General features: G+C 43.1%; 1 protein-coding gene across 1 annotated transcript in view; it reads left to right on the plus strand.

Moving 5' to 3' along the window:
* Positions 1-24,808, plus strand: part of GLIS3 (GLIS family zinc finger 3) — a 430,025-nt gene that overhangs the window by 111,445 nt on the left and 293,772 nt on the right. The window contains exon 3 of the mRNA XM_075597019.1: positions 11,771-11,978. Within this exon, the coding sequence (XP_075453134.1) occupies positions 11,771-11,978 (208 nt within the window). The remainder of the gene's footprint in view (positions 1-11,770; positions 11,979-24,808) is intronic.

Raw genomic sequence — 24,808 nt, forward strand, 5'->3', positions numbered from 1 at the left:
CGAACACTATATATATATATATGTATATATATATATATATATATAGTAGATTAATAGAATGCCAAAGGGGTCCATTTAAATGTCAGTTTTGGTGGAGTCTTTTATGAACTATAATTGTGCACAAATTCAAGCTCGTATTCATACTGTATATATGCTAAACAATAAAAAAAATCTAATTTGATCCAGAATTCGTGACTTGCCCAAAATGCATGGATATTTGTAACATAGAACAACAATGCATTTTCTGTTCATTTGTTTGACACGTACACATGTGCCAGCAAATTGGGCGTTTCATCTTCTTTTTGCACTTTTTGTCCTTTTAGACTCGCCCATCCCCAGCGGTTTTCGATAGGTCACACAGAGGACCATTGGCTGCTGTAGGTGTCAAGTCATTAGCACTGTGTGTCTGGTATTATAACCAATGTGATACACCTAAAAAAAAAGAAATTAGTTGAAAAGAAGAATTGCATTGTTTTGGTAAAGGGGTAATATTAAGTCTACTGAACGGTCCTTTTTGCGTTACTGTATGTCCTCAGAAAAAAGGGTGTCGGGATTCAGTTGCCCCACAAAGAACAGCCCAGCTTCTTCAATCCATTCAACAGAGAAGCAACATGTTTTTTATCTTCCCCAGAATAAATTGCTGTGACTTCTTGAGAGTGTAAAAAATTAACAGAGGTGCAGTGACCCTTGGATGCTTAATATTCTGTAGAACGTTATGTTGTGTTTTGGAAAATAGCTGTTGTGTTTTGAAAAGCATGGTTACCATAGAAAGAAAAAAATGCCCAGGGTGTATAGGAGAGAAAACTAAATTGTACTGAGAACCTTTTTTTCTGCAATGGTCTAATTATCATTTTCAATTAATTGTGTTAATAGAAATGAATGACGTACTTGTTAAAGGAGCTGTTGCGTCTGCTTTTTTTAATTTTTACTTAGATAGGAAGAAGGAGGTTTCCAGAGCTGAACGGTGTTAATTTCAGGTCTCGGAGCCCCCTGCTTCCCGAGATACTTACTGGGGGAGGGGGGGGGAGGTGCACAAAATGGCATTTAACTCTCCTGAGCAATGCTCGGGTTAAACATTGCTCGGGCCAAAAATAAGCCAAGACTGATCCTATTGGCCTACATGACATTGCTCATTAAATAACGGGAAGTACCTGGCAGCATGTTTCCTGGTATGTATCTCGGGGATGGAGCTGAAATAAACGCATATATATATATATATATATATATACACACACACACACACACATACACACAGTTAGGTCCAGAAATAATTGGACACTGACACAATTTTCATAATTTTGGCTCTGTACGCCACCACAATGGATTTGAAATGAAACAACCGAGATGCAATAGAAGTGTAGACTTTCAGCTTTAATTCAAGGGGTTGAACAAAAATATTGTATGAAACGTTTAGGAATTGTAACCATTTTCATACACAGTCCCCTTTATGTAATTGGACAAATTAACACAATCATAAATAAAATGTTCATTTTTAATACTTTGTCGAGAATCCTTTGCAGGCAATGACTGCTTGAAGTCTGGAACGCATGGACATCACCAAACGCTGGGTTTCCTCCTTTGTGATGCTTTGCCAGGCCTTTACTGCAGCTGTCTTCAGTTATTGTTTGTTCGTGGGTCTTTCTGCCTTAAGTTTTGTCTTCAGCATCTGAAATGCACGTTCGATCGGGTTGAGATCAGGTGATTGACTCGGCCATTGCAGAATATTCCACTTCTTTTCCTTAAAAAACTCCTGGGTTGCTTTCGCAGTATGTTTTGGGTCATTGTCCATCTGTAAAGTGAAGCGCTGTCCAATCAACTTTGCTAAATTTGGCTGAATCTGAGCAGACAATATATCCCTATACAGTTCAAAATTCACCCGGCTGCTTCTGTCTTCTGTCACATCATCAATAAACACTAGTGACCCAGTGCCATTGTAAGCCATGCATGCCCATGCCATCACACTGCCTCCACTGTGTTTTACAGATGATGTGGTATGCTTCGGATCATGAGCCGTTCCAAGCCTTCTCCATACTTTTTTCTTCCCACCATTCTGGTACAGGTTGATATTGGTTTCATCTGTCCAAAGAATGCTGTTATAGAACTGGGCTGACTGTTGTAGATATTGTTTTGCAAAGTCTTATCTGGCCTTTCTATTCTTGAGGCTTATGAATGGTTTGCACCTAGTGGTGAACCCTCTGTATTTGCTCTCGTGAAGTCTTCTCTTTATGGTAGACTTGGATAATGATATGCCTACCTCCTGGAGAGTGTTCTTCCCTTGGCTGGATGTTGTGAAGGGGTTTTTCTTTACCATGGAAAGGATCCTACGAGAATCTACTGTAGCACTGTTGTCTTCCGTGGATGTCCAGGCCTTTTTGTGTGGCACAGCTCACCAGTGCGTTCTTTTTTTCTCAGAATGTTCCAAACTGTTGATTTGGCCACTCCTAATGTTCCTGCTATCTCTCTGATGGATTTTCTTTTTTTTTTTGCAGCCTAAGAATGCCCTGTTTCACTTGCATTGAGAGCTCCTTTGACCGCATGTTGTGGGTTCACAGCAACAGCTTCTAAATGTGAATGCCACACCTGGAATCAACTCCAGACCTTTTACCTGCTTAATTGATGATGAAATAACGAAGGAATAGCCCACACTTGTCCATGAAACAGCTTTTGAGTCAATTGTCCAATTACTTTTGGTGCCTTGAAAAAGAGGGGGCTACATATTAAAGAGATGTAATTCCTAAACCCTTCCTCCAATTTGGATGTGAATAGCCTCAAATTAAAGCTGATAGACTGCACTTTAAGCCCATATTCATTATTTAACTGTAACTTGAATTTATTTTGGTACACAGCCGAAATAACAAAACCTGTATCACTGTCCAATTATTTCCGGACCTAACTGTATATATAATATATATATATATATATATATATATATATATATATATATATATATATATAGTTAGGTCCGGAAATAATTGGACAGTGATACAGGTTTTGTTATTTCGGCTGTGTACCAAAATACATTCAGGTTACAGTTAAATAATGAATATGTGCTAAAAGTGCAGTCTATCAGCTTTAATTTGAGGGTATTCACATCCAAATTGGAGGAAGGGTTTAGGAATTACATCTCTTTAATATGTAGCACCCTCTTTTTCAAGGGACCAAAAGTAATTGGACAATTGACTCAAAAGCCATTATATGGACAGGTGTGGGCTATTCCTTCGTTATTTCATCATCAATTAAACAGGTAAAAGGTCTGGAATTGATTCCAGGTGTGGCATTCGAATTTGGAAGCTGTTGCTGTGAACCCACAACATGCGGTCAAAGGAGCTCTCAATTCAAGTGAAACAAGGCATCCTTAGGTTGCAAAAAAAAAAGAAAATCCATCAGAGAGATAGCAGGACATTAGGCGTGGCCAAATCAACAGTTTGGTACATTCTGAGAAAAAAACATACTGGTGAGCTCTGCAACACAAAAAGGCCTAGACGGCCACGGAAGACAACAGTGGTGGATGATCGTAGGATCCTTTCCATGGTAAAGAAAAACCCCTTCACAACATCCAGCCAAGTTAAGAACACTCTCCAGGAGGTAGGCATATCATTATCCAAGTCTACCATAAAGAGAAGACTTCACGAGAGCAAATACAGAGGGTTCACCACAAGGTGCAAACCACTTATAAGCCTCAAGAATAGAAAGGCCAGATTAGACTTTGCAAAACAATATCTAAAAAAGCCAGCCTAATTCTGGAACAGCATTCTTTGGACAGATGAAACTAAGATCAAACTGTACCAGAATGATGGGAAGAAAAAAGTATGGAGAGGGATTGGAAAGGCTCATGATCCGAAGCATACCACATCATCTGTAAAACATGGTGGAGGCAGTATGATGGCATGGGCATGCATGGCTTACAATGGCACTTGGTCACTAGTGTTTATTGATGATGTGACAGAAGACAGAAGCAGCCGGATGAATTCTGAAGTGTATAGGGATATATTGTCTGCTCAGATTCAGCTAAATTCAATGAAGTTGATTGGACAGCGCTTCACTTTACAGATGGACAATGACCCAAAACATACTGCGAAAGCAACCCAGGAGATTTTTAAGGCAAATAATGGAATATTCTGCAATGGCCGAGTCAATCACCTGATCTCAACCCGATCGAGCATGCATTTTAGTTGCTGAAGACAAAACTTAAGGCAGAAAGACCCACGAACAAACAATAACTGAAGACAGCTGCAGTAAAGGCCTGGCAAAGCATCACAAAGGAGGAAACCCAGTGTTTGGTGATGTCCATGCGTTTCAGAATTCAAGCAGTCATTGCCTTCAAAGGATTCTCGACAAAGTATTAAAAATAAACATTTTATTTATGATTGTGTTAATTTGTCCAATTACATTTGAGCCCCTGAAATAAGGGGACTGTGTATGAAAATGGTTGCAATTCCTAAACGTTTCATACGATATTTTTGTTCAACCCCTTGAATTAAAGCTGAAAGTCTGCACTTCTATTGCATGTCGGTTGTTTCATTTCAAAGCCATTGTGGTGACGTACAGAGCCCAAATTATGAAAATTGTGTCAGTGTCCAATTATTTCCGGACCTAACTGTATATATATATATATATATATATTGACAAAGGAGGGACCAAGGGGGAATGCTCCTTTAATATAAATATAGTAACTGAACTGCTAAAACATGTGCAAGTTTTATCTTTTTATCTTGATTATTGAACACCCTACTACTGTCTCTGTACGTTCTCCCTTCTTACCACTTAGATTGTAAGGCAAGGACTCCTTTTCCTAATATCTAGTTTTATATCTGAAGCGCTTATTCCCACTATGTGTTCTATTACCGTCACGTGTATTACTGCGTGTAAAGCGTTATGTACATTGATGGCACCAGATAAATAAAGATATACATACATACATTATTGTGCATTGCTAATTTTGATAGATAACTTACTGCCAATGTTCTGATAATTGTAATTTTAGGGGTTTTTCCCTCCTGTGTCCTGGTAACAATTATTATGAATCATGGCTAATAATAAAATACATTTGTAACAATGGCAAAAGATTTATCCAAGAATGATTAGTTACACTGGCCCCTATGAATACAGTGATTATCTGTTATAAATATTACTTTATAGCATGGGGAATGATTCATCATTGAGTAGCACCGTGAGACATGTGATACTGATGACCACATACATTTATGTGTATGTATATCTTTATATAGCGACCACTGAAACTTTACAAAAGAGACAATACAATACAGGGAATTATAATACAATAAGTGCAACAAACAAAATCAGACTATAGGAAAGGAAATCTCTGCCACTGAGATCTTACTATCTAAGTAGTATGTTGGGAGACTTAAAGATACAGCAGGGGAGGGAATCAGTGCTGTAGATGGCAGTCATTTGTAGGAATGACTGTGGGTGTGGGACACTACAATTCCAAGTGCGGGGAAACAGTTTCAAGTGAGGAGAATCCTGCTTATGCAGCCAACACTACACAGACAAACCATTTCTTCCAAGTGCAGGTCTCCTCTAAGATACAAAAATGAGCTCTACTCACAAGTTCATAATGAAGTTCTCCGTTTAATGTGACAGCCAAGAAGAGTGGGGAAAAAAAGTTTTAGGTCCCATATAGACCTTTCATCAGGTGGGTCAGGTGTGGGACAGTAGCCATGAGTCTAGGCTACTGAAATTCTTCATTTAACTTGCCGACTATTTCAAGGAAAAGGTGGAATCCATACGTCATCCCATCCCCTCTGTATCCTCCTCCCATCCTACACCTCTTTCTAACTCTCCTCCTGCATGCCTTCACTTTTTATCCGCTGTCACAGAGGAGGATGTGTCGTTGCTGATCTCCTCTTCTCCCTCTACCATCCGCCCTCTTGACCCCATTCCCTCCCATCTCCTAAAACCTCTTGCTCCTACTATAATCCCTACGCTCACACACATTTTTAACTCCTCCCTCTACTCTGGTACCTTTCCCTCTTCCTTCAAACATGCAACAGTTGTACCATTACTCAAAAACAGCAAGCTTAGTAAGATCAACCCTTGAATATGGAGTTAAATTTTGGGCACCACTCCTTAGAAAAGACATTATGGAACTAGACAAAGTGCAGAGAAAAGCAACCAAATTAATAAAGGAGATGAATAATCTGATTTATGAGAAGAGGCTAGCTAATTGATATTTGTTTACATTAGAAAAGAGGAGTCTAAGGGGGGATATAATTACTATATACAAATATTTTCGGGGTCAATGCAAGGAGCTTTCAAAAGAACTATTCATCCCAAGGGCAGTACATACGACACGGTCATCCCTTAAGATTGGATGAAAAGAGATTTCAACAGCAACAAAGGAAAGGTTTCTTTACAGTAAGGGCAGTTAAAATGTGGAATTCATTTCCTATGGAGACTGTGATGGCAGATACAATAGATACCTTCCAAAAGGAAAGGTATACAGGACCGCAGACAAGGGAGCGAGAGCCGGGACAATTACCCCGGACCTGGCAGCTGTGGGGGGCCCAGCTGGCTGTTGCTTGAAGTTGCGCCTAGCCAGGCCCAACTTCTGTGTCTGGCTGCCAAGCCTCTGGTTGCCAGTCGCCGGGCCCCGGTTCTCCGCAGATGCTGCGGGCCCCTCTCTGCCAGGCCCCTCTCCCGCCGGTGCGAGCCAGAAACTGAGCGTGACTTCCAGGGGGGGACAAACTTCAAGAGCACACCGGTGGGAGAGAGACCCGGTCTCGCAGAGAGGAGGCTCTGTGTGGGAAAGAGGCTCGGCATCAGCTGGTGAGAGCCGGGGCACCAGATGCCTCACACCTCCCAAAAGTAGGTAGGGGGTATGTGTGTGTGGTATTTTGTGTGGGGGGGACAAGTATTTTGTGTGGGGAAGGTATTGTATTTTTTGTATGGGGAAGGTATTGTATTTTCTGTGTGGAGGGGTGTATTGTATTTTGGGGAGGGAGTATTGTAATTTGGGGAGGGGGGTATTGCATTTTGCGGGAGGGGGAGTATTGTATTGTGTGTGGGAAGAAGTGTGTGTGTGTGGAGAGGGGATTGAGGGAGAGCGAGTAATTAAGTGATAGGGGAGGGGGTAGAGTGTGAGAGGAGAGAGGGGGTGGAAGAGGGCGGTGGGGTAGAAATACATGGTGAGAGGAAAGGAATCATGAGAGGGGAGGATGGAGGGGGGTCTCATGAAGAGGTGTGTAAGGGGGAGGACTTGCAAGGCCGCTGACGTGGGAGGGGAGCCCCAGTCAAAACACTAGTCCTGGGCCCTGGGAAATCTGTCTGTAGCCCTGGGTATACTGGGATATACCAAATAAACAAATGTGAATGATGTTGATCCAGGGAAAAATCTGATTGCCATTATGTGGCATCAGAAAGGAATTTATTTTTCTCCTTATAAGACATCATTCGATAATGTTTCACTGGGTTTTTTGTTTGCCTTCCTCGGTTGAAAATACGGTAAATGCAAATATAGGATAAGTATTTGTCATCTACATTTTGCATGGTTGAACTTGATGGACATATAACTATGTAACTAAGTGAGGAGTTAAGCATAGAGTTATTTTATTTATTTATAAAATGTTTTACCAGGAAGTAATACATTGAGAGTTACCTCTTGTTGTAAGAATTGACAATATTGTCAGGTTCAGATAAAAGGAGAGAGCGAGAAGAGAGGTTAGCGTTAAGGGTAGACGCTAGAGCAGAGAGGACAATGCAGCGAAGATCTTGAAAGTAGTGAGGAGAACAGGTAGGAGGAGGGTGAGAGGAATGAGTGGTGGTCAATGATGTGAGGTGATGGTCAGAGAGCGAAAAGGGGAATATAGAGAAATCAGAAAGGAAATAGTTTCTAGTAAACACCAGTTCAAAATAGTGAACACCCTTGTGGGTTCTGGAACCCATTATTGGAAACCAAAGGAGGAGGTTAGAGAGAGAAGGCAGGATGTCCAGTATAGTGAGGGATCATCAATATGACAGTTAAAGTCCCTCAGTAAAAGGATAGGAAAGTCAGAGGAGAGAAAGAAGGAAAGCCAGGATTCAAAGTCTGAGAGGAATGTGGCGGTAGAGTATATAGAGGTAGACGGTCGGTAAATTACTGCCACTTGCAGAAAGAGGGTACAAAAGCTGGACAGTGAGAAACTCAAAGGAAGAGAACTAAACAGATGGAGGTATAGGGCAGAGCTGATATTGACAGCAGGAGAAGAAGAGGAAACCTACCCATCCACCCTGGCCATTGGGGTAATAGTCGAAGAGAGACCACCATAGGAGACAGCAGCCTCCACTGGAGTCTTGTTGTGAGATCCAGGTTTCTGTTAGATCAAAGGAATGAAGAAGAGAGAACAGAAGATGTGATGTACAGCCAGAGCCTTGTTAGTCAGAGTGGACATTACAGAAGACAAGGAATACATTTTAAATTAGATGGGTTAACACCCTTATTGGGGATGGAGGAGAAGGCAGGTAGACATGGGCGAGAGGAGGTGTGTATATATCTGCAGGTCCTGAATTAGGAGAGATATCCCCACCAGCAAGAAGGAGAAGAAGTATAGTAGTAAGAGAGGGAGGAGGCGAGCTTAGGATTTGTGGGAATGCTTTTTACAGGGGCACAGAATTAGCTGAGATAAAGGTTTGTAAATAGTGGTGTTATGTATGGGCACAGCATAGGTGGAGGGAAGAAGAGATGAAGAAATGTGGATACAAGGAGGAGAGTGGGGAAGGTGGAGAGAATAGAAAAGTTTACAAAGGCATGAGGAAACTGCCAACAGAAAAATGAATAGAGAGAGAATATTGGGATGCAGGTTGTATGGGGAGACAAAGTTAAGAGGAGAGAGTTAACAGATAGTGCAAGATATGAGGAGTCTGATGTAAAAGAGAAGATGTGTAAATCATACTAGAGACCGCGGTGTAGCACTGAAGGGCAGACATACGCTTATAAACTTATAGTGTTTGTGCATAAATTGTGCAAGCGTTTTTAAAAGTTAAGTTCACATTTACAGAGTTGTTGTGAGAGTGCTGAATCCAGTTCTTCTGTTCTTGTTCCTCCAAATCAACTCCACAGGCACTTAAAAGGTGGCACAGCTAAATACATTGGAATAGCCAATACAATCTGATTTATATACTCTAACAATACCACATGACAATTAAAAAGCAAGCGGGGAGGTTGTTACTAATTAGTACAGACAGAGACATCACATTAACGCCTACATTCATCAAGCACCTTTACGGGTTAATGCACCCGACCAGGCGTTAACACTCATTGATTTGAATAATAATAACTTTATTTCATATAGCCTTTTCTCCCAATGAGACTCAATACAAAATAATGACAGTATAGTTTGCGGTACACAGCACATTGGAATTTGTTCAGACACAGTCCCTGCCCAGATAAGTTTACAAACAATGTTTTTGGTGCCTGAGGCACAGGGAGATAAAGTAACGTGCCCAAGGTCACAAGGATACGACACCGGGAATTGTACAAGGTTCCCTGATTCTTACTCAGTGTCATTGTTTACAGCAATGTTTTTCAACAAGGGTTTCTAGAAACCATTGGGTTCCCCGGGCATTCCTGATGGGCATCCTGCAATTTTCAGGTCATTTAAAAATGGTACTAAATACAGAAGAATTTACAATGCATCTGATCTAAAATGTGCTATTAGAGAGGGTTGGGGTTCCTTACAATGCATCTGATCTAAAATGTGCTATTAGAGAGGGTTGGGGTTCCTTACAATGCATCTGATCTAAAATGTGCTATTAGAGAGGGTTGGGGTTCCTTATAATACATCTGATCTCAGACATGCTATTAGAGGGGGTTGGTTTTCCTTACAATGCATCTGGTCTCAGACGCGCTATTAGAGAGGATTGGGGTTCCTTACAATGCATCTGGTCTCAGACACTATTAGAGAGGGTTGGGGTTCCTTACAATGCATCTGATCTCAGACGCGCTATTATAGAGGGTTGGGGTTCCCTACAATGCATCTGATCTCAGACGCTCTATTAGAGGGGTTTGGGGTTCCTTACAATGCATCTGATCTCAGATGCGCTATTAGAGGGGGTTGGGGTTCCTTACAATGCATCTGATCTCAGATGCGCTATTAGAGAGGGTTGGGGTTCCTTACAATGCATCTGGTCTCAGACACTATTAGAGAGGGTTGGGGTTCCTTACAATGCATCTGATCTCAGACGCGCTATTATAGGGGGTTGTGGTTCCCTACAATGCATCTGATCTCAGACGCTCTATTAGAGGGGTTTGGGGTTCCTTACAATGCATCTGATCTCAGATGCGCTATTAGAGAGGGTTGGGGTTCCTTACAATGCATCTGGTCTCAGACACTATTAGAGAGGGTTGGGGTTCCTTACAATGCATCTGATCTCAGACGCGCTATTATAGGGGGTTGGGGTTCCCTACAATGCATCTGATCTCAGACGCTCTATTAGAGGGGTTTGGGGTTCCTTACAATGCATCTGATCTCAGATGCGCTATTAGAGGGGGTTGGGGTTCCTTACAATGCATCTGATCTCAGACGCGCTATTATAGGGGGTTGGGGTTCCCTACAATGCATCTGATCTCAGACGCTCTATTAGAGGGGTTTGGGGTTCCTTACAATGCATCTGATCTCAGATGCGCTATTAGAGGGGGTTGGGGTTCTCTACAATGCATCTGATATCAGACGAGATATTAGAGAGAGTTGGGGTTCTGCAGAATTTCATAATATTATCATAGGTTTCCTTAATCAAAAAAAGGTTGAAAACCACTGGTTTAGAGAGTCAGTGTCTCCAGACCTTCTCCCTGGATGGTAGTGAACGCCCGTTCAGGTATGTTACACCGTAAAGGAGCTTGGTGAATAACCCCCAGAGAGAGGTAAAATAGCTTAGTTTATTGAACATGGTGATAAGAATGTTTGCTTTTTTTAATACATGTAACACTTTTGTATCTTTCTGTCAGTCATTATCATATATATTTTTTTCTTCTTACCCAAACTCATTTGCTAACGCTGTTTATGTAAATGTATATATATATTTTTCATGTCCTCCTAAATTAGAGGAAACTTAGACAAGGGTTCATGAAATACTACGAGCAGTGTTAAGAAATGGTTCAAATTATTTTACAGAGAGCCAGAAAAGAACTAGAGTGAATGCAACCAGACCACAGGAATAATAATTGTGTACTTGTTAGAGTAGTAAGCTGCATACTGATCACTTTAACATAAATAAATAATTGGACAATTTACAGAAAAGTAGCTATTTTGAATTGCTTAAATTAAAGGAAAAAACATATATTTTTTGCATATTGTATGAAATTGTATAACCAAGTCGCGCCATTCAATGGCATGCGAGAACTGTTTAATGAACGCTCCGATGTTGCTTGTTTTTGCAAGTAAATGTTATTAATGTACTTTAATGAATAGGCCCCATACAGTGCAAGGTATTTTAAACCATACACCCTTTGTGAAATAAAACGTCTCATAAAGTCCGCTTGATGGAACTCTCAATGTGGAAACAGTATCTTCAATACTGTCATCGGGCTCCATGTCATAGTGAGACTTTAGTGCAGTTTTCCGCAATGTCAGTGTATTCTGCTTCTTAGGCCCAGATTCACCAAAGGGTGCTGATCTTTAGGACGCCTTCGCTTACATTCATTTAAATAAGACTTAAGGTGTACTAAACCTTTTATCTCTATGGTAAACCAGAACTGCCCTTCAATCTCATAACAACAAGGAGTTAGCTGGGGAATGCTACATCTCATGCACATGTTTTTTTTTCTGTGTTTCAGGGAGCCTTGGTTTTGGACCACAGTGCAAGACTGCAGGAAAAGGCAGCTACAACAATCTCATGGTCACTAGCAGCCCCATGATGGTTCAGCGACTGGGACCTATGTCACCTCCAGCAAACCAGGCTGCTACAGCATGTAACCAGTTCAGCCCCAGCATACACAGGACACTCAATCTACAGCACTTAGCCATACCTTCATCTGATACAAGGTCTTTTATATATTTTGCTCTGTTGTTTTTTTTCTTGGTAACAAAAAGCCTTGTTGGTCCCATGGAAAGTTTAATTCTCTGCCGTTTGTCATACCTTTTATTGGGCCCACATGATCGTTAGACAAGTGGACAATATGGGTGGCACGTCAACTTGTGAAAAGGGGGTTGGTTACGGTAGTGCTTGGATGAAGGGTTTTTCCACCCCTCAAATGATCTAGGTCAAGTGTGGGCGAACTCCTGTTCTCAAGTGCCACCAACAGGTCAGGTTTTCAGGATATCCGTGCTTCAGCACGGGTGGCTCAATCAGTAGTCAGTCATGATGACTGACTACTGATTGAGCCACCCATGCTGAAGCAGGGACTGATTGAGCCACCCGTGCTGAAGCAGGGACTGATTGAGCCACCTGTGCTGAAGCAGGGATATCCTGGAAACCTGAACTGTTGGTGGCACTTGAGGACAGGAGTTCGCCCACCCCTGCTCTTGCTTCTTATAACACCCATCAAACGGTAGAAACGAAGACGGGAAGAATCCACACCTCAAGGTTTCACTTGTGGTGATTTACTGTAGGTAAGAACAGGATATGAAGTCCCAGACAGTTCATACTTATATCATATCAGATCATACTCACAGACCACAAGCAAATAACGACATATCAGACCCTCATCAGGTTTACTGAACCCACTTGAAAAATATTGCCATTGTAAGTGGAGTTCTGCGGGATCATTTAGAGGCTATCTACTGTATATTCTCTCTGCAGCAACGGGCAACTCAATGCTTAGCAGATCACAACATCTCAGGATAGCAACTCAAAAAGGTCACACACAACAAACTCTACATATACTTTTCAAGGGTAACTCAGTAAATCAACAGCACAAATAGCCAAATCCTCAATTTTAGAAGTCCACTATTTTCTGGGTCTAAAAAAGGGCATGCAATCAATAGTGGTAAAGATATCGCTCAAGCCCAATAAATCAGTACACATCAAAACCAGGTGTATAGGGGAGTATATATAGTAGAAAGCACAAGAAAAGTGACCGAGGTCACAGCAGTCCCCTTTTGAAACGCACTCATGGTACATTAACAAACATATATACAAAACGATATAATATCCACAGAAAGGACTCAGGTATCTAACTCAACCGAACACCTACAGTATATGGTGGCAAAAAATGTCTAAACTGCTAAAATCCAAAATAATAAACTTGTAATAGTATACAAATATCAACGCCGAAACACAAGTGACAAAGTGACATGCAAAAGTGTACGTTCACAAATATTTGCAGTTGCCATTTTTTGAAAAGGAGGGAGAATTATGGAAGATCTTTTGGTTTTTTTCTTGTCAGTGTGTGGGATTGTTCTTTTAATCTTAGAAAGGGAGCTGCAAACGGGTTAAAACTCAGCTGTTAAAATAGGCATAAGCCAGCCTAGAACAACCCAGTACCAGTGAATAATCTTCCTGCCCTGTTAGGGGATGATGAAGATTATATTATGATACCATTATTATATTTCATTATTATACAATGATCATATTTCTTGCCCCACTGACAAACATGATATTACACAAGGTGAAAACGTATTTTAGTATACTGTACGATGTTTGGTGAATACATAACATCTGTCATGTTGCCACAGAAGATTGTGCCTCAAGGGTATTTCTACTGCATGAAAATGAAAGGTATTCATCAGGCACATGTCACTGGAAGCAATTCTCTTCCACTGCATGCTCTTGGCCATGCCTATTATAGTTAATTAGGGGAGATAATTAATACAATTTCATACTGTATGACATAACTCTTTGATATGCCTCACAAGGTAGTGACAAATTTTAAATACATAAAGTGCTGAAATACAGTTTTGAGATTTCTCTGTCTCTTCATGTTTGTATATTTGCTTTTATATATATATATATATATATATATATATATATATATATATATGTATATATATATATATATATATATATATATATATATATATATATACATACAGTGTTCGACAAATCACCCAAAAATCTACTCACCCAATCAAAAAATCTACTCGCCACCTAGTCCCGCCCCCAACCTCGCCCCCAACCCCGCTTTCAAATAAAATATATAAATAAAATACATTTAATAAATTCCTAGTCAGAACATTCGTTTTTGACATAAATGACTTTATTGTATTACATTATACTACAATTAGTCCTTTTTACGTGTGTGTGTGTGTACTGTATGTGTGTGTAAATGTCGGATCTAGAAATAAAAGCCAGGTGTGAATGACTAGTTTCCTGAACCCCTTAACCAGTGTCTGGACGTCCCCGCTTCACAATATCTAAAGCAGCAATCCCGCCTGGGATCTTACCTGATCCGCAGTCCCTCAATGTCCAGGTATGTTATATATTGGAGGGGATGTGTTCCCTACCTGTCTTCTGGGTTAGAGGAGATTCCGATGTCTTCCGTGTGAAGCTTGAGTCAGAGCTGGAATAAAGCAGTATAGGTTATTTCGGTGTAGTATAGGGCAGTTAAGATATATAGGGTAAATAAGAGATCCAGAGTGTGAGAGAGAGAGACACAGAGAGAGAGAGAGACAGAGAGACAGAGAGAGACACAGAGAGAGACACAGAGAGAGAGAGACAGAGAGAAAGACACAGAGAGACACAGAGAGAGAGAGGGGGAGAGAGGAGAGAGAGGAGAGAGAGGGAGAGAGAGGAAGAGAGAGGATGAGAGAGGAGAGAGGGAGAGGGTGACACAGAGAAAGGGGGAGAGAGGGAGGGGGAGAGAGACACACACACACAGAGACACACAGAGAGAGAGAGAGACACACACACACACACACAGACACACACACACAGAGAGAGAGACACACACAGAGAGAGAGAGACACACACAGAGAGAGAGAGAGACACACAGAGAGACACACACACAGAGAGAGAGACACACACACAGAGAGAGAGGCACACACAGAGAGAGAGAGACACACAGAGAGACACACACACACACACACACACACACACAGAGAGAGATACACAGAGACACACACACACACAGAGAGGGAGAGAGAGAGAGAGAGAGAGATGAGACACACAGAGAAAGAGAGACACACAGAGAAAGAGACACACAGAGAAAGAGACACACAGAGAAAGAGAGACACACAGAGAAAGAGAGACACACAGAACGAGAGAGACACAGAGAGACACAGAGAGACACAGAGAGATAGAGAGAACACACACAGAGAGAATGAGAGACAAAGACAGAGAGAGGGCGGCAGAGAAAGGGCGGCGGCGACAGGGAAAGGGCGAGGGCAACAGGGAAAGGGTGAGGGCGACAGGGAGAGGGCGAGGGCGACAGGGAGAGGGCGAGGGCGACACGGAAAGGGAGACAGGGAAAGGGCGAGGGCGACACAGGGAGAGGGTGACACAGGGAGAGGGTGACACAGGGAGAGGGTGACACAGGGAGAGGGTGACACACACTCACAGACACACACTCACAGACACATACACTCACAGACACATACACTCACAGACACACACATACACTCAGACACACACATACACTCAGACACACACTCACCCACACAAACACTCACAGACACACACAAACACTCACAGACACACACACTCACAGACACACACACTCAAAGACACACACACTCACACAAACACTCACAGACACAAACACTCACAGACACATACACTCACAGACACATACACTCACAGACACATACACTCACATACACATACACTCACAGACACATACACTCACAGACACAAACACTCACAGACACAAACACTCACAGACACAAACACTCACAGACACAAACACTCACAGACACATACACTCACAGACACATACACTCACAGACACATACACTCACAGACACATACACTCACAGACACTCACTCACACACACACACACTCACAGACACATACACTCACAGACACACACACTCACTCACACAAACACTCACAGACACAAACACTCACAGACACATACACTCACAGACACATACACTCACAGACACATACACTCACAGACACTCACAGACACATAAACTCACACAGGCAGACACACACTCACAGACACTCACAGACACACACACACACACACACACACACACACACACACACACACACACACACACACACACACACACACACACACACACACACAAACACACACACACAATACAAGAAATGGAGCCGGGAGTCCCACTCACCAGAGGTATGTGGGTATCTTGGGCCTGGGGGGCGACATCGAGGTCTGCGGGTGACATTGGGGGGCCTGCGGGGGACATTGGGGGGCCTGTGGGGGACATCGGGAGACATTGGGGGGCCTGCGGGGAACATAGGGCGACATTGGGGGGCTTGCGGGGGAAATCGGGGGTATGTGGGGGCCTGCGGGGAACATCGGACGACATTGGGGGGCTTGTGTGGGAAATGGAGTGCACGTGGGGGCCTGCGGGGGACATCGGGGGGCCTGCGGGGGAAATGGAGTGCACGTGGGGGCCTGCGGGGGACATCGGGGGGCCTGCAGGGGAAATTGACATCCGCACGGCCACACCAACTCCCTGATGGGAAACGTGGCCGGACGGTGACGCGCTGGATCCAGCAGCGAACTTTGCTTGCGCGTGCGCACGCGCACTACCCATGTGTCAGCCTGCAGCATTAACCTGCCCGCGCGGGATCCAAAGGAGCGTTGGACGGAGGGGAAGCGCTTCCCTTGCTACTCCCGCCCCTGGCAGGGGGCAGAGGGCGAGGGGGAGAGAGAGGCTGACCCAGAGCTGGCAGAGGGAGGGGGGAGAGAGAGGCTGACCCAGAGCTGGCAGAGGGAGGGGGGAGAGAGAGGCTGACCCAGAGCTGCCAGCCAGCCCTCTTCCCCCGTCAGACCAATCAGGGAGAGGAATTATTTATTTATTTAAAAAAAAAATTTGAACATTTTGGCGCGAGCAGGGGAATTAATAGAGCCGCAGCAACGGCTCGCCAGCGGCCTAAATCCACCCGCCGCGGGCGAGTAGTTATAATGAATTGTCGAACACTGTATATATATATATATATATATATACTGAGTTAAGTTATAGTGAGTAAAAAAAGTGACAAAAACCCTCCACAGTAATGCATAAAGCAACTATAAATATTCCTGTATATTCGTTTGCATGTCTTAGACAGGTCTGCAACCCTGTCTTTCACCATTATCACCAAGCACACAGCACTTCCACTGCAGCAAGGGATTCTGGGAAATGACATGAAATGTTTAAAATTGTTTTTGAAGCAAAAAGTGGCACTGTGTGCTCATTTGCATGTCATTTCCCAGAATCCCTTGCTGCAGTGGAAGTGCTGTGTGCTGGGTGATAATGGTGAAAGACAGGGTTGCAAACGAATATACAGGAATATTTACAGTTGCTATATATATATATATATATATATATATATATATATATATATATATATATATACATATATATACAGTGTTCGACAAACCTATACATTTGCACGCCCCGGGCGAGTGGATTTAACATTGTGGCGAGCTCCTATTGGCCCAAGCAGCACACGTTTAGTACTAGGTGGCGAGTAGATTTTTTTGTTCGGCAAGTAGATTTTTTGGTGATTTGTCAACCACTGTGTGTATATATATATATATATATATATATATATATATATTTATATATATATATATATATATATATATATATATATATATGGTCCATACAACCCCACAGTATGGTTTTGTGTTATCCACAAATCCTTATAGTTCCATTGAAGCTTGAGCGCAAACAGGAACAATTGGAAAAAGAGAAAACAATATATATATAGTGTGGTATTGTTTAAAAATACAGAATTCAGAAACAAATTATGGTATTGCACTCACATAAAAAAATACGCGGTTTTATGCCTTTATATATCGTCTGTGTGTTCACTTCATTCAATCTTCTTCCATGCCACCGAGACACATATGGAAGAGAGATGCAGGACAATAGTGTCTTATCCTTGTTTAATATTAGATTTCAATAAAAAAAATATTGCCCTCGTATGTAGTAAAATCTTTAAATGATCATCATAGACGTTAGAAGAGAAGGCTGTTGAGGACTTTCTCAGACGGAGACGCTGCTTTTCCGTGGAGTGGATAGGCAAGATTGTGAGAAGGCGGAGTTCGTAGATGCGAGGGTCAGGTGGTTCAGTGACATCATCACGAGGGCAGAACGTGGGAGAACCACGAGAAAGCGGCGCCACCATCCCAGAAATTCCTTGACAGCCTCTTCATTTAACATCTATGATGATGCATTACCATCATTTTTTTCCGAATGCTATATTTTTAAAGAATACTACCGTATATATCTTTTTCTCTCTTTCCGATTTTTCCTGTTTGCGCCAAAGTCCAAGGTCCAATAGAAGTATAAAGAATTTGTGGATATGTATGTAAGTATGTCTATCTTTATTGATATAGCGACCACAATGTACTAAGGGCTTTACAAAAGAGATAGTACAGGGAATTATAATACATTAAGTGCAACAGTTAGAAGAAAGCAAATCCCTACCCCAGAGAGCTTACAATCTAAGTGGTGGGAGACTTACAGAGACAGCAGGTGAGGGTGTTGGATAGTAGCCATCAATCTAGGCCAGGCCCATCAAACTCCGAATAGCTTTGGGGCCAAATCTTAAGTCCGACTGCAAAACTCAGGCCGTACCAGAATTTATTTTTATTAACAGTGTATAACCTACGCACCCGCTTCCCCCCCGCCCCCGCTGCTTTTTCTTTATTAAAAATACGTAAATGTTGCTGGTATCTCTCCCTTACCCCCCATCCCCTCTCTCCCCCTCCCTCCACCCCATCCCTTCTCTCTTTCTATCCCCCATCCCTTTTCTCTCTCTCCCCATACCTTCTCTCTCTCCCCCATCCATTCTCTCTCTCCCCATCCTTTCTCTCTGTCTCTCCCCCCATCCCTTCTCTCTCCCCCATTCCTTTTCTCTCTCTCTCCCTCCATCGATTCCCTTCTCAATCTCCCCATCCCTTCTCTCTCCCCCATCCCTTCTCGCTTGCCAATCCCTTCTCTTTCTCTCTCTCCAACCCTTTTCTCTCTCCCCCATCAATCCTCTTTCTCACCCCTATCCATCTCTGTCTCCCTTCTCTCTCCCCAGCCTTCTCTATCCCCAATCCCTTCTCTCTCTCCCCCATCCCTTATCTCGCTCTCCCACCCATCCCTACTCTCTCTACCCCATCCCTACTCTCTCTCCCCCATCCCTACTCTCTCTCCCATCTCTTCTCTCTCTCCCCCTCCCTTCTATCTCTCTCTCCCCCTCCCTTCTATCTCTCTCCCCCATCCCTTTGCTCTTTTCCCCATCCCTTTTCTCTCTCCCCCCCAACCCTTCTCTCTCTCTCCTATCTCTCTCCCCAATCCCTTCTCTCTCTATCTCCCCATCCCTTTTTTCTCTCTCCCCCATCCCTTTTCTCTCCCCATCCCTTCTCTCTCCGCCCATCCCTACTCTCTCTTCCTCATCCCTTCTCTCTCTCTCTCTCTCTCTCTCTCTCTCTCTCTCTCTCTCTCTCTCCCCATCTCTTCTCTCTCTCCCCATCCCATCTCTCCCCCCCCCATCCATTTTCTCTCTTTCCTCTATCCATTCTCTCTCTCTCCCCCCCCACCCCCATCCATTCTCTCTTCCCCATCCCTTCTCACTCTCGGTCTCTCCAATTAAATTTACTGCTGACATTTAATCAGTGAAACCATTACTAATACTGACACCCTCTTTACCTATTTTTAATATTCACTTTGTGCTTGGGCACATTTGTTGTATATAATTATAATCATCATTTCCTCCTTTGATCCACTTGGGAATTATTTTTCTCTCTCCATAGTAGTCAACAAGGTTGGTTACATTTTTCGAACCTCATATACTGTATTTGAATTATTACCTAGTAAAAGTTATGTATTCACAATGATCAGAGTGCAACATTCGCGGTTTCTCTTTTTTCAGTTTTGTTAACATATTTGATAAAGTGTAAAGTAGAAAGTTGCAAGGCAGGGAGGCCAGTTAGTAGCTGTTACAAGAACCCAGACAGGAGATAAAGACGTGCATTAGAGTTTTAGCAGTAGATTGATTTTGGCAATGTTACAGAGGAAAAAGCGACAAGTGTTAGTTACCCAGAGCGTATATGTGAATGGAGAAGGAAACAAAGGAGTCAAATGTCACACCTAGGCAATGTGTTTTAGGCAACGTGTTTTGGCAACAGAATAGATGGTGGTTCTGTTTACAGTGATGGAAAAAGTGGAAATTAGGGTGGTGGGGGGAGGTGGGGGGGGGGGGGGGAAGGGGATATGAGAAGCTCAGTTTTAGATACATTGAGTTTGAAGTGGCAGACACCAGTCACAAGCATATAGCCAAGAGGCGAGTAGAGACTTGGATTGTAGGTGTGAGATATGGGGTGGATAAATATACTGTATCTACATATCAACTGCATAGTGATGATACCTCACGCCAAAGGAGTTGATGAGGTCACCAAGTGATAATGTGTAGAGAGAGAAAAGGAGAGGTCCCAGAACAGAGACCTGAGGGACACATCAACAGACAGATCAAAATGGGACACAGGTTGAAGGCTCAGTATACGTTTAATTGTGATTTTCCTTTATAACGTTGCATCATAACTACAGAAGGTACATCAAGAGGTCAGGTGCTCACCATGTGTTTTCTTCTGTTTCATGCGCTGCCACAAACTTGTCCGTCTCTCTTTAATTCAGTGTACCTGCTATTTTTCTGTTCTCCCCACCTTTGTAACCTCAACATAGTGATGTTCAAATTCTAGTCAACTCTCAACTATCTCCTTACTTTATCTCTCTTGGGCAGTTTGCTTCTTTATTGCACCATCCAATTTGATTGCTATCTTTGCAATTACACACAAAGTCGACTTCAGACAGCAATTTCCAAAAAAAGTCTCCTCGGTGCAAGATTATTTTACACCGAGCAGAATTCAATTTCTGTGCTTGAGGTACAGAATAGCACCTGGGGAGTACTTTGTAACAAACCACACTATTTGAACATGTGATCTTGATACGCTCATGGTATTCTCACTCCAGATATTGTTATAATGGCATGAAGTGGTGTTGATGCTCTAAAATCAGGACATCCAGCTCAATCACATGAAAATAATGACCTGCAGTAGTGTTCTTATATTACTACAGTAAAAGACAAAAAAAAGCAAATATTCCCAACTAATGCTCTATATATTATGGTAGTGAAAATTAATGACCTGTTTCACACTATTTCCAACTGGTCTTTTATTTTCATAATGATAAAATCAAAAGATCAGAGCCTGTCATACCAGTACTTGCAATTTCTTGGCTAATTAGCATGCTGACATGACTTTGCTTGTCTTTCATTTGAAATGTCGACATTATTAATGTTTTATCACACCCCTCTACTACAAACAACCATTTTTTTTATTTCCACAAAAACTCAATATTCTTATCTCCCCAAATGCTCATTTATTTTTAACCCATACTCTCTTAGCATTGCTCTGGTGCTGAAGTGCATTATTGGTAGTTTCTGAGTTACTTACCGATGCAGTTACCAGTGTTACTGCTCCCTCCAGGGGAAGCAAAATGGCAGCCGTCATGTGTGGGTCCCAGGGGTTCAGTAGCAACCAGCAATGTGATCACTTCCATTTTCCTGCTAGATGATCATTTAAATCCTCTCTGGTAACACTACATTAGTTAGATCATACCTAAACTCGGCATTTCTCACATCTAGACCATCAAGTAGGCTTTTACAGGGTCTGGCTGATCACAGTTAGGTATGATTTAACTAACATACATTATTTCCCTCTGTTATTTTTCTCAACTTGAGTTAAAGACCTATTTCAGGGTCTACATTAGGTGAAATGCTAAGACTTACTAAACGTCATGTTATTGGGTGGAAACGTAATGTTATGCTACAATAACATAATGATAAGCCTATGCTAATGAGATGTAAAATGGCAATTTTTTTGCTTTACAATTAGCTTCGAGGATACGCGTTAACCCAGAGCACGTAACTTCTGTTACTGTTTTAGCTGTCACATTATGAGCCCTGATTTTAACGGAGCTTTGATTTAAACACCCCTACACCTATGTAGAAATAGCCTTGTAGTAGAGAATATGCTAAACCTTGAATATATCAAGTGCTACAGGGCGGCAGCGCTATCCTGTGACGTCACCCAGCGCTGCCGCTGAGCGCCATCTTGATTATACCAGGGAGACAGGGCAGAGGAGGCTTGGAGGCGTGGCCATGAGCGGTTCGCCCTCATTGGCTGAGCCGCTCACGTGACACGGCCATCGGCAGAATTATTTTTGTTAACTCTTCCCCAGCCGTCTGCTTTGTAGTACGGCGAGCGCCGTGACCGTCACCGCACTTTAATTGGATTTATGCTACTTGTTTTGGCACCGTACACTACACGTGACGCCGCACGCGGAGCAGAGAGCTGTCTGAAGTGAAGTTTCAGAGACTTCAGGGACCACCCCCTCAGTTTGAGACCAATTATTGTAGAACTCTCTACTGCTTTTCACACTGTGCCCCGTTGTTATTCCACCCGCTATCACATGCTAACAAGCAAAATCACGCAATCTTTCTATTTGTTTGCAGCGCAAATCGCACAAAAACAATAGCAAATTGCACCATAATGTGATACCAGCGGTATCAAGTTATTGTGCGACAAGGGGTTCAATAGTGTCTGCTAAGTCGGCATAGGCACTGTACAAAGTATTATCCCAGTTATTCCCGTGTCTTTTGTGCAGAGGTGGGCAACTCCAGTCCTCAAGGGACATCAACAAATCAGGTTTTCAAGATATCCCTGCTTCAGCACATGTGGCTCAATCAGTGGCTCAGTCGAAGATCTTTCTAAATTCTCATATTCCTTTTCGCTGTCTGTTGGGGTGTTCTAATGTAGGGGTGCGCAAACTGGAGGGCGCGAGATCTTTCAGGCGGTTGTAGAGGCCCCGCGCGCTTCCCCAAGGCATTTACATTAAATGCAGGGTGATCGCCTGAGGACACCGTAACTTCACTTCTCTTGTCTCCGGCAACACGTCGCCATGGCAACATGGCATCGAATGACGCTGCAGCGTCACATGATGTCACGTTACCATAGCAACATAACTTCACCTGACACCGCAGCGTCATTTGACGGCGGAGACATGGTAAGGAGGGGGTTACGAGAAGGGGGGCAGGGCAGACGGGGGCGCAGGAAGGGAAGTTTGCACACCCCTCTTCTAAGGCTTTGTTTTGGGTAATCTTCTCTTGATATTTTGTACTGTGCTACCAAGAAATCTCATTTAGTCTTCAGCTATCACTTCAGTGCAGATGTCATTCACCGCCACACCTGGATGATGTCTGTGTGTGGCCTTACTTAAAATGTGGGGATTCCTTGTATATGTGCGCTCCATTCGTTTGGCAAAGCAAAATATATAATGGAGGTCTGTTCAGCCTGTGCATTAAGATCGCCACTGTTGTAAAATGAATGGAAAAAGACAAAATTGTGAAAATGCGCCATCTTTTATCAGTATCTGTTTCATGGGTCAAAAACACAATCTATTTGGCACCTCTTCTGCTCCACTCATTAGTTTGTACATGGGTTAATGTCAACAGAACCAGTAAACCAAGTGTTATTTAATGCAGCGGTGCGCAAACTGGGGAGCGCGACCCCAAGGGGGAGCCCGAGATTTTTTGGGGGGGCGTGGGCGGTTGCAGAGGTCCCGCGCTGTTCCCCAAGGCATTTAAATTAAATGCCGGGGGACCTCGCGAGGCCTGTGCAACCTCTACTTACCGGGGTTCAGCCGGCTCCAGGGCGCGTTACCATGACGTGGGGTCATGTGGCATCACGGTTGCCACAGTAACGTGACGTCAAATGATGCCGAGGGGTCACGTGACGTCACACGACCCAAATGACGCGCGAGGTAAGGAGGGGGGGGTGGGGGGGCGCACCAAGGAGGAGAGCAGGCACGTGGAGAGGGGGCAGCAAAAAAAGTTTGCGCGCCCCTGATCTAATGCATAATGTATGCTGTAGTGGTACGCAATATATACTTTTGATGCAGATACGTGCAAAAATATACATTTAGTCTAATATATATTAGGATAACAAATTGAAGTGATAAACGTGCCCAACGTTTGATCCCTTGTTTGATTGTAATAAACAAATGAACAGTATGGGACATAAGGGTATATGAGAGAAATAAAAGTAAAGTCCCCAAGAGAACCAATAATCCCTGAAGGGCAAGAAAAAAGCTAAAATAACCTAGATCAAGCCCTCATTGGGATGGTTTCTGGACTCACAATAAGTATTCAATAATGAATAATACTCACAAAATCCCTTTTTCCATGTCCTATGGAGGCGTGCAGCCTGGTAGAGAGATGCTGGTCTCTGGAAGCAAATAGGAAAAAGAGAGAAAACCAGCGCACTGCAAAAGTGGGTCCCAAGCAAATGAATAGTAAAAATCTTCTTTATTTAATCCATCTAAGGCCTGGGACATAGTGAAATCAGCGTCGCTGAGCCGGGCTGAGCCGCGTTGAACAGATGCACAAAGCCCCTGCATCTGTAATCTGCGCGGCTATAATTTCTCCCTCCGCATGCGTGCTGATGCGTGCGGAGGCTGAGAAACTTCCCCGAGAGCGGCAAGTTTGAAATTTGCCGCTCGGGGAAGCGGAGGAGCGGTCACGTGACCGCTCCCATCCAATGGGGCTGCAGCCGGCCCGGCATTTTAACTACAGAGCCACCAGACCAGACAGGCAGCACAGAGGTGTATATATATATATATATATATATATGTGTGTGTGTGTGTGTGTGTGTAGGGGGGGGGAGAGCGGGTGATCCGATCCCTGTGGCTGTCAGCCTGT

The sequence above is a fragment of the Ascaphus truei genome, chromosome 1, assembly GCF_040206685.1.
Source record: "Ascaphus truei isolate aAscTru1 chromosome 1, aAscTru1.hap1, whole genome shotgun sequence".
Taxonomy (NCBI): domain Eukaryota; kingdom Metazoa; phylum Chordata; class Amphibia; order Anura; family Ascaphidae; genus Ascaphus; species Ascaphus truei.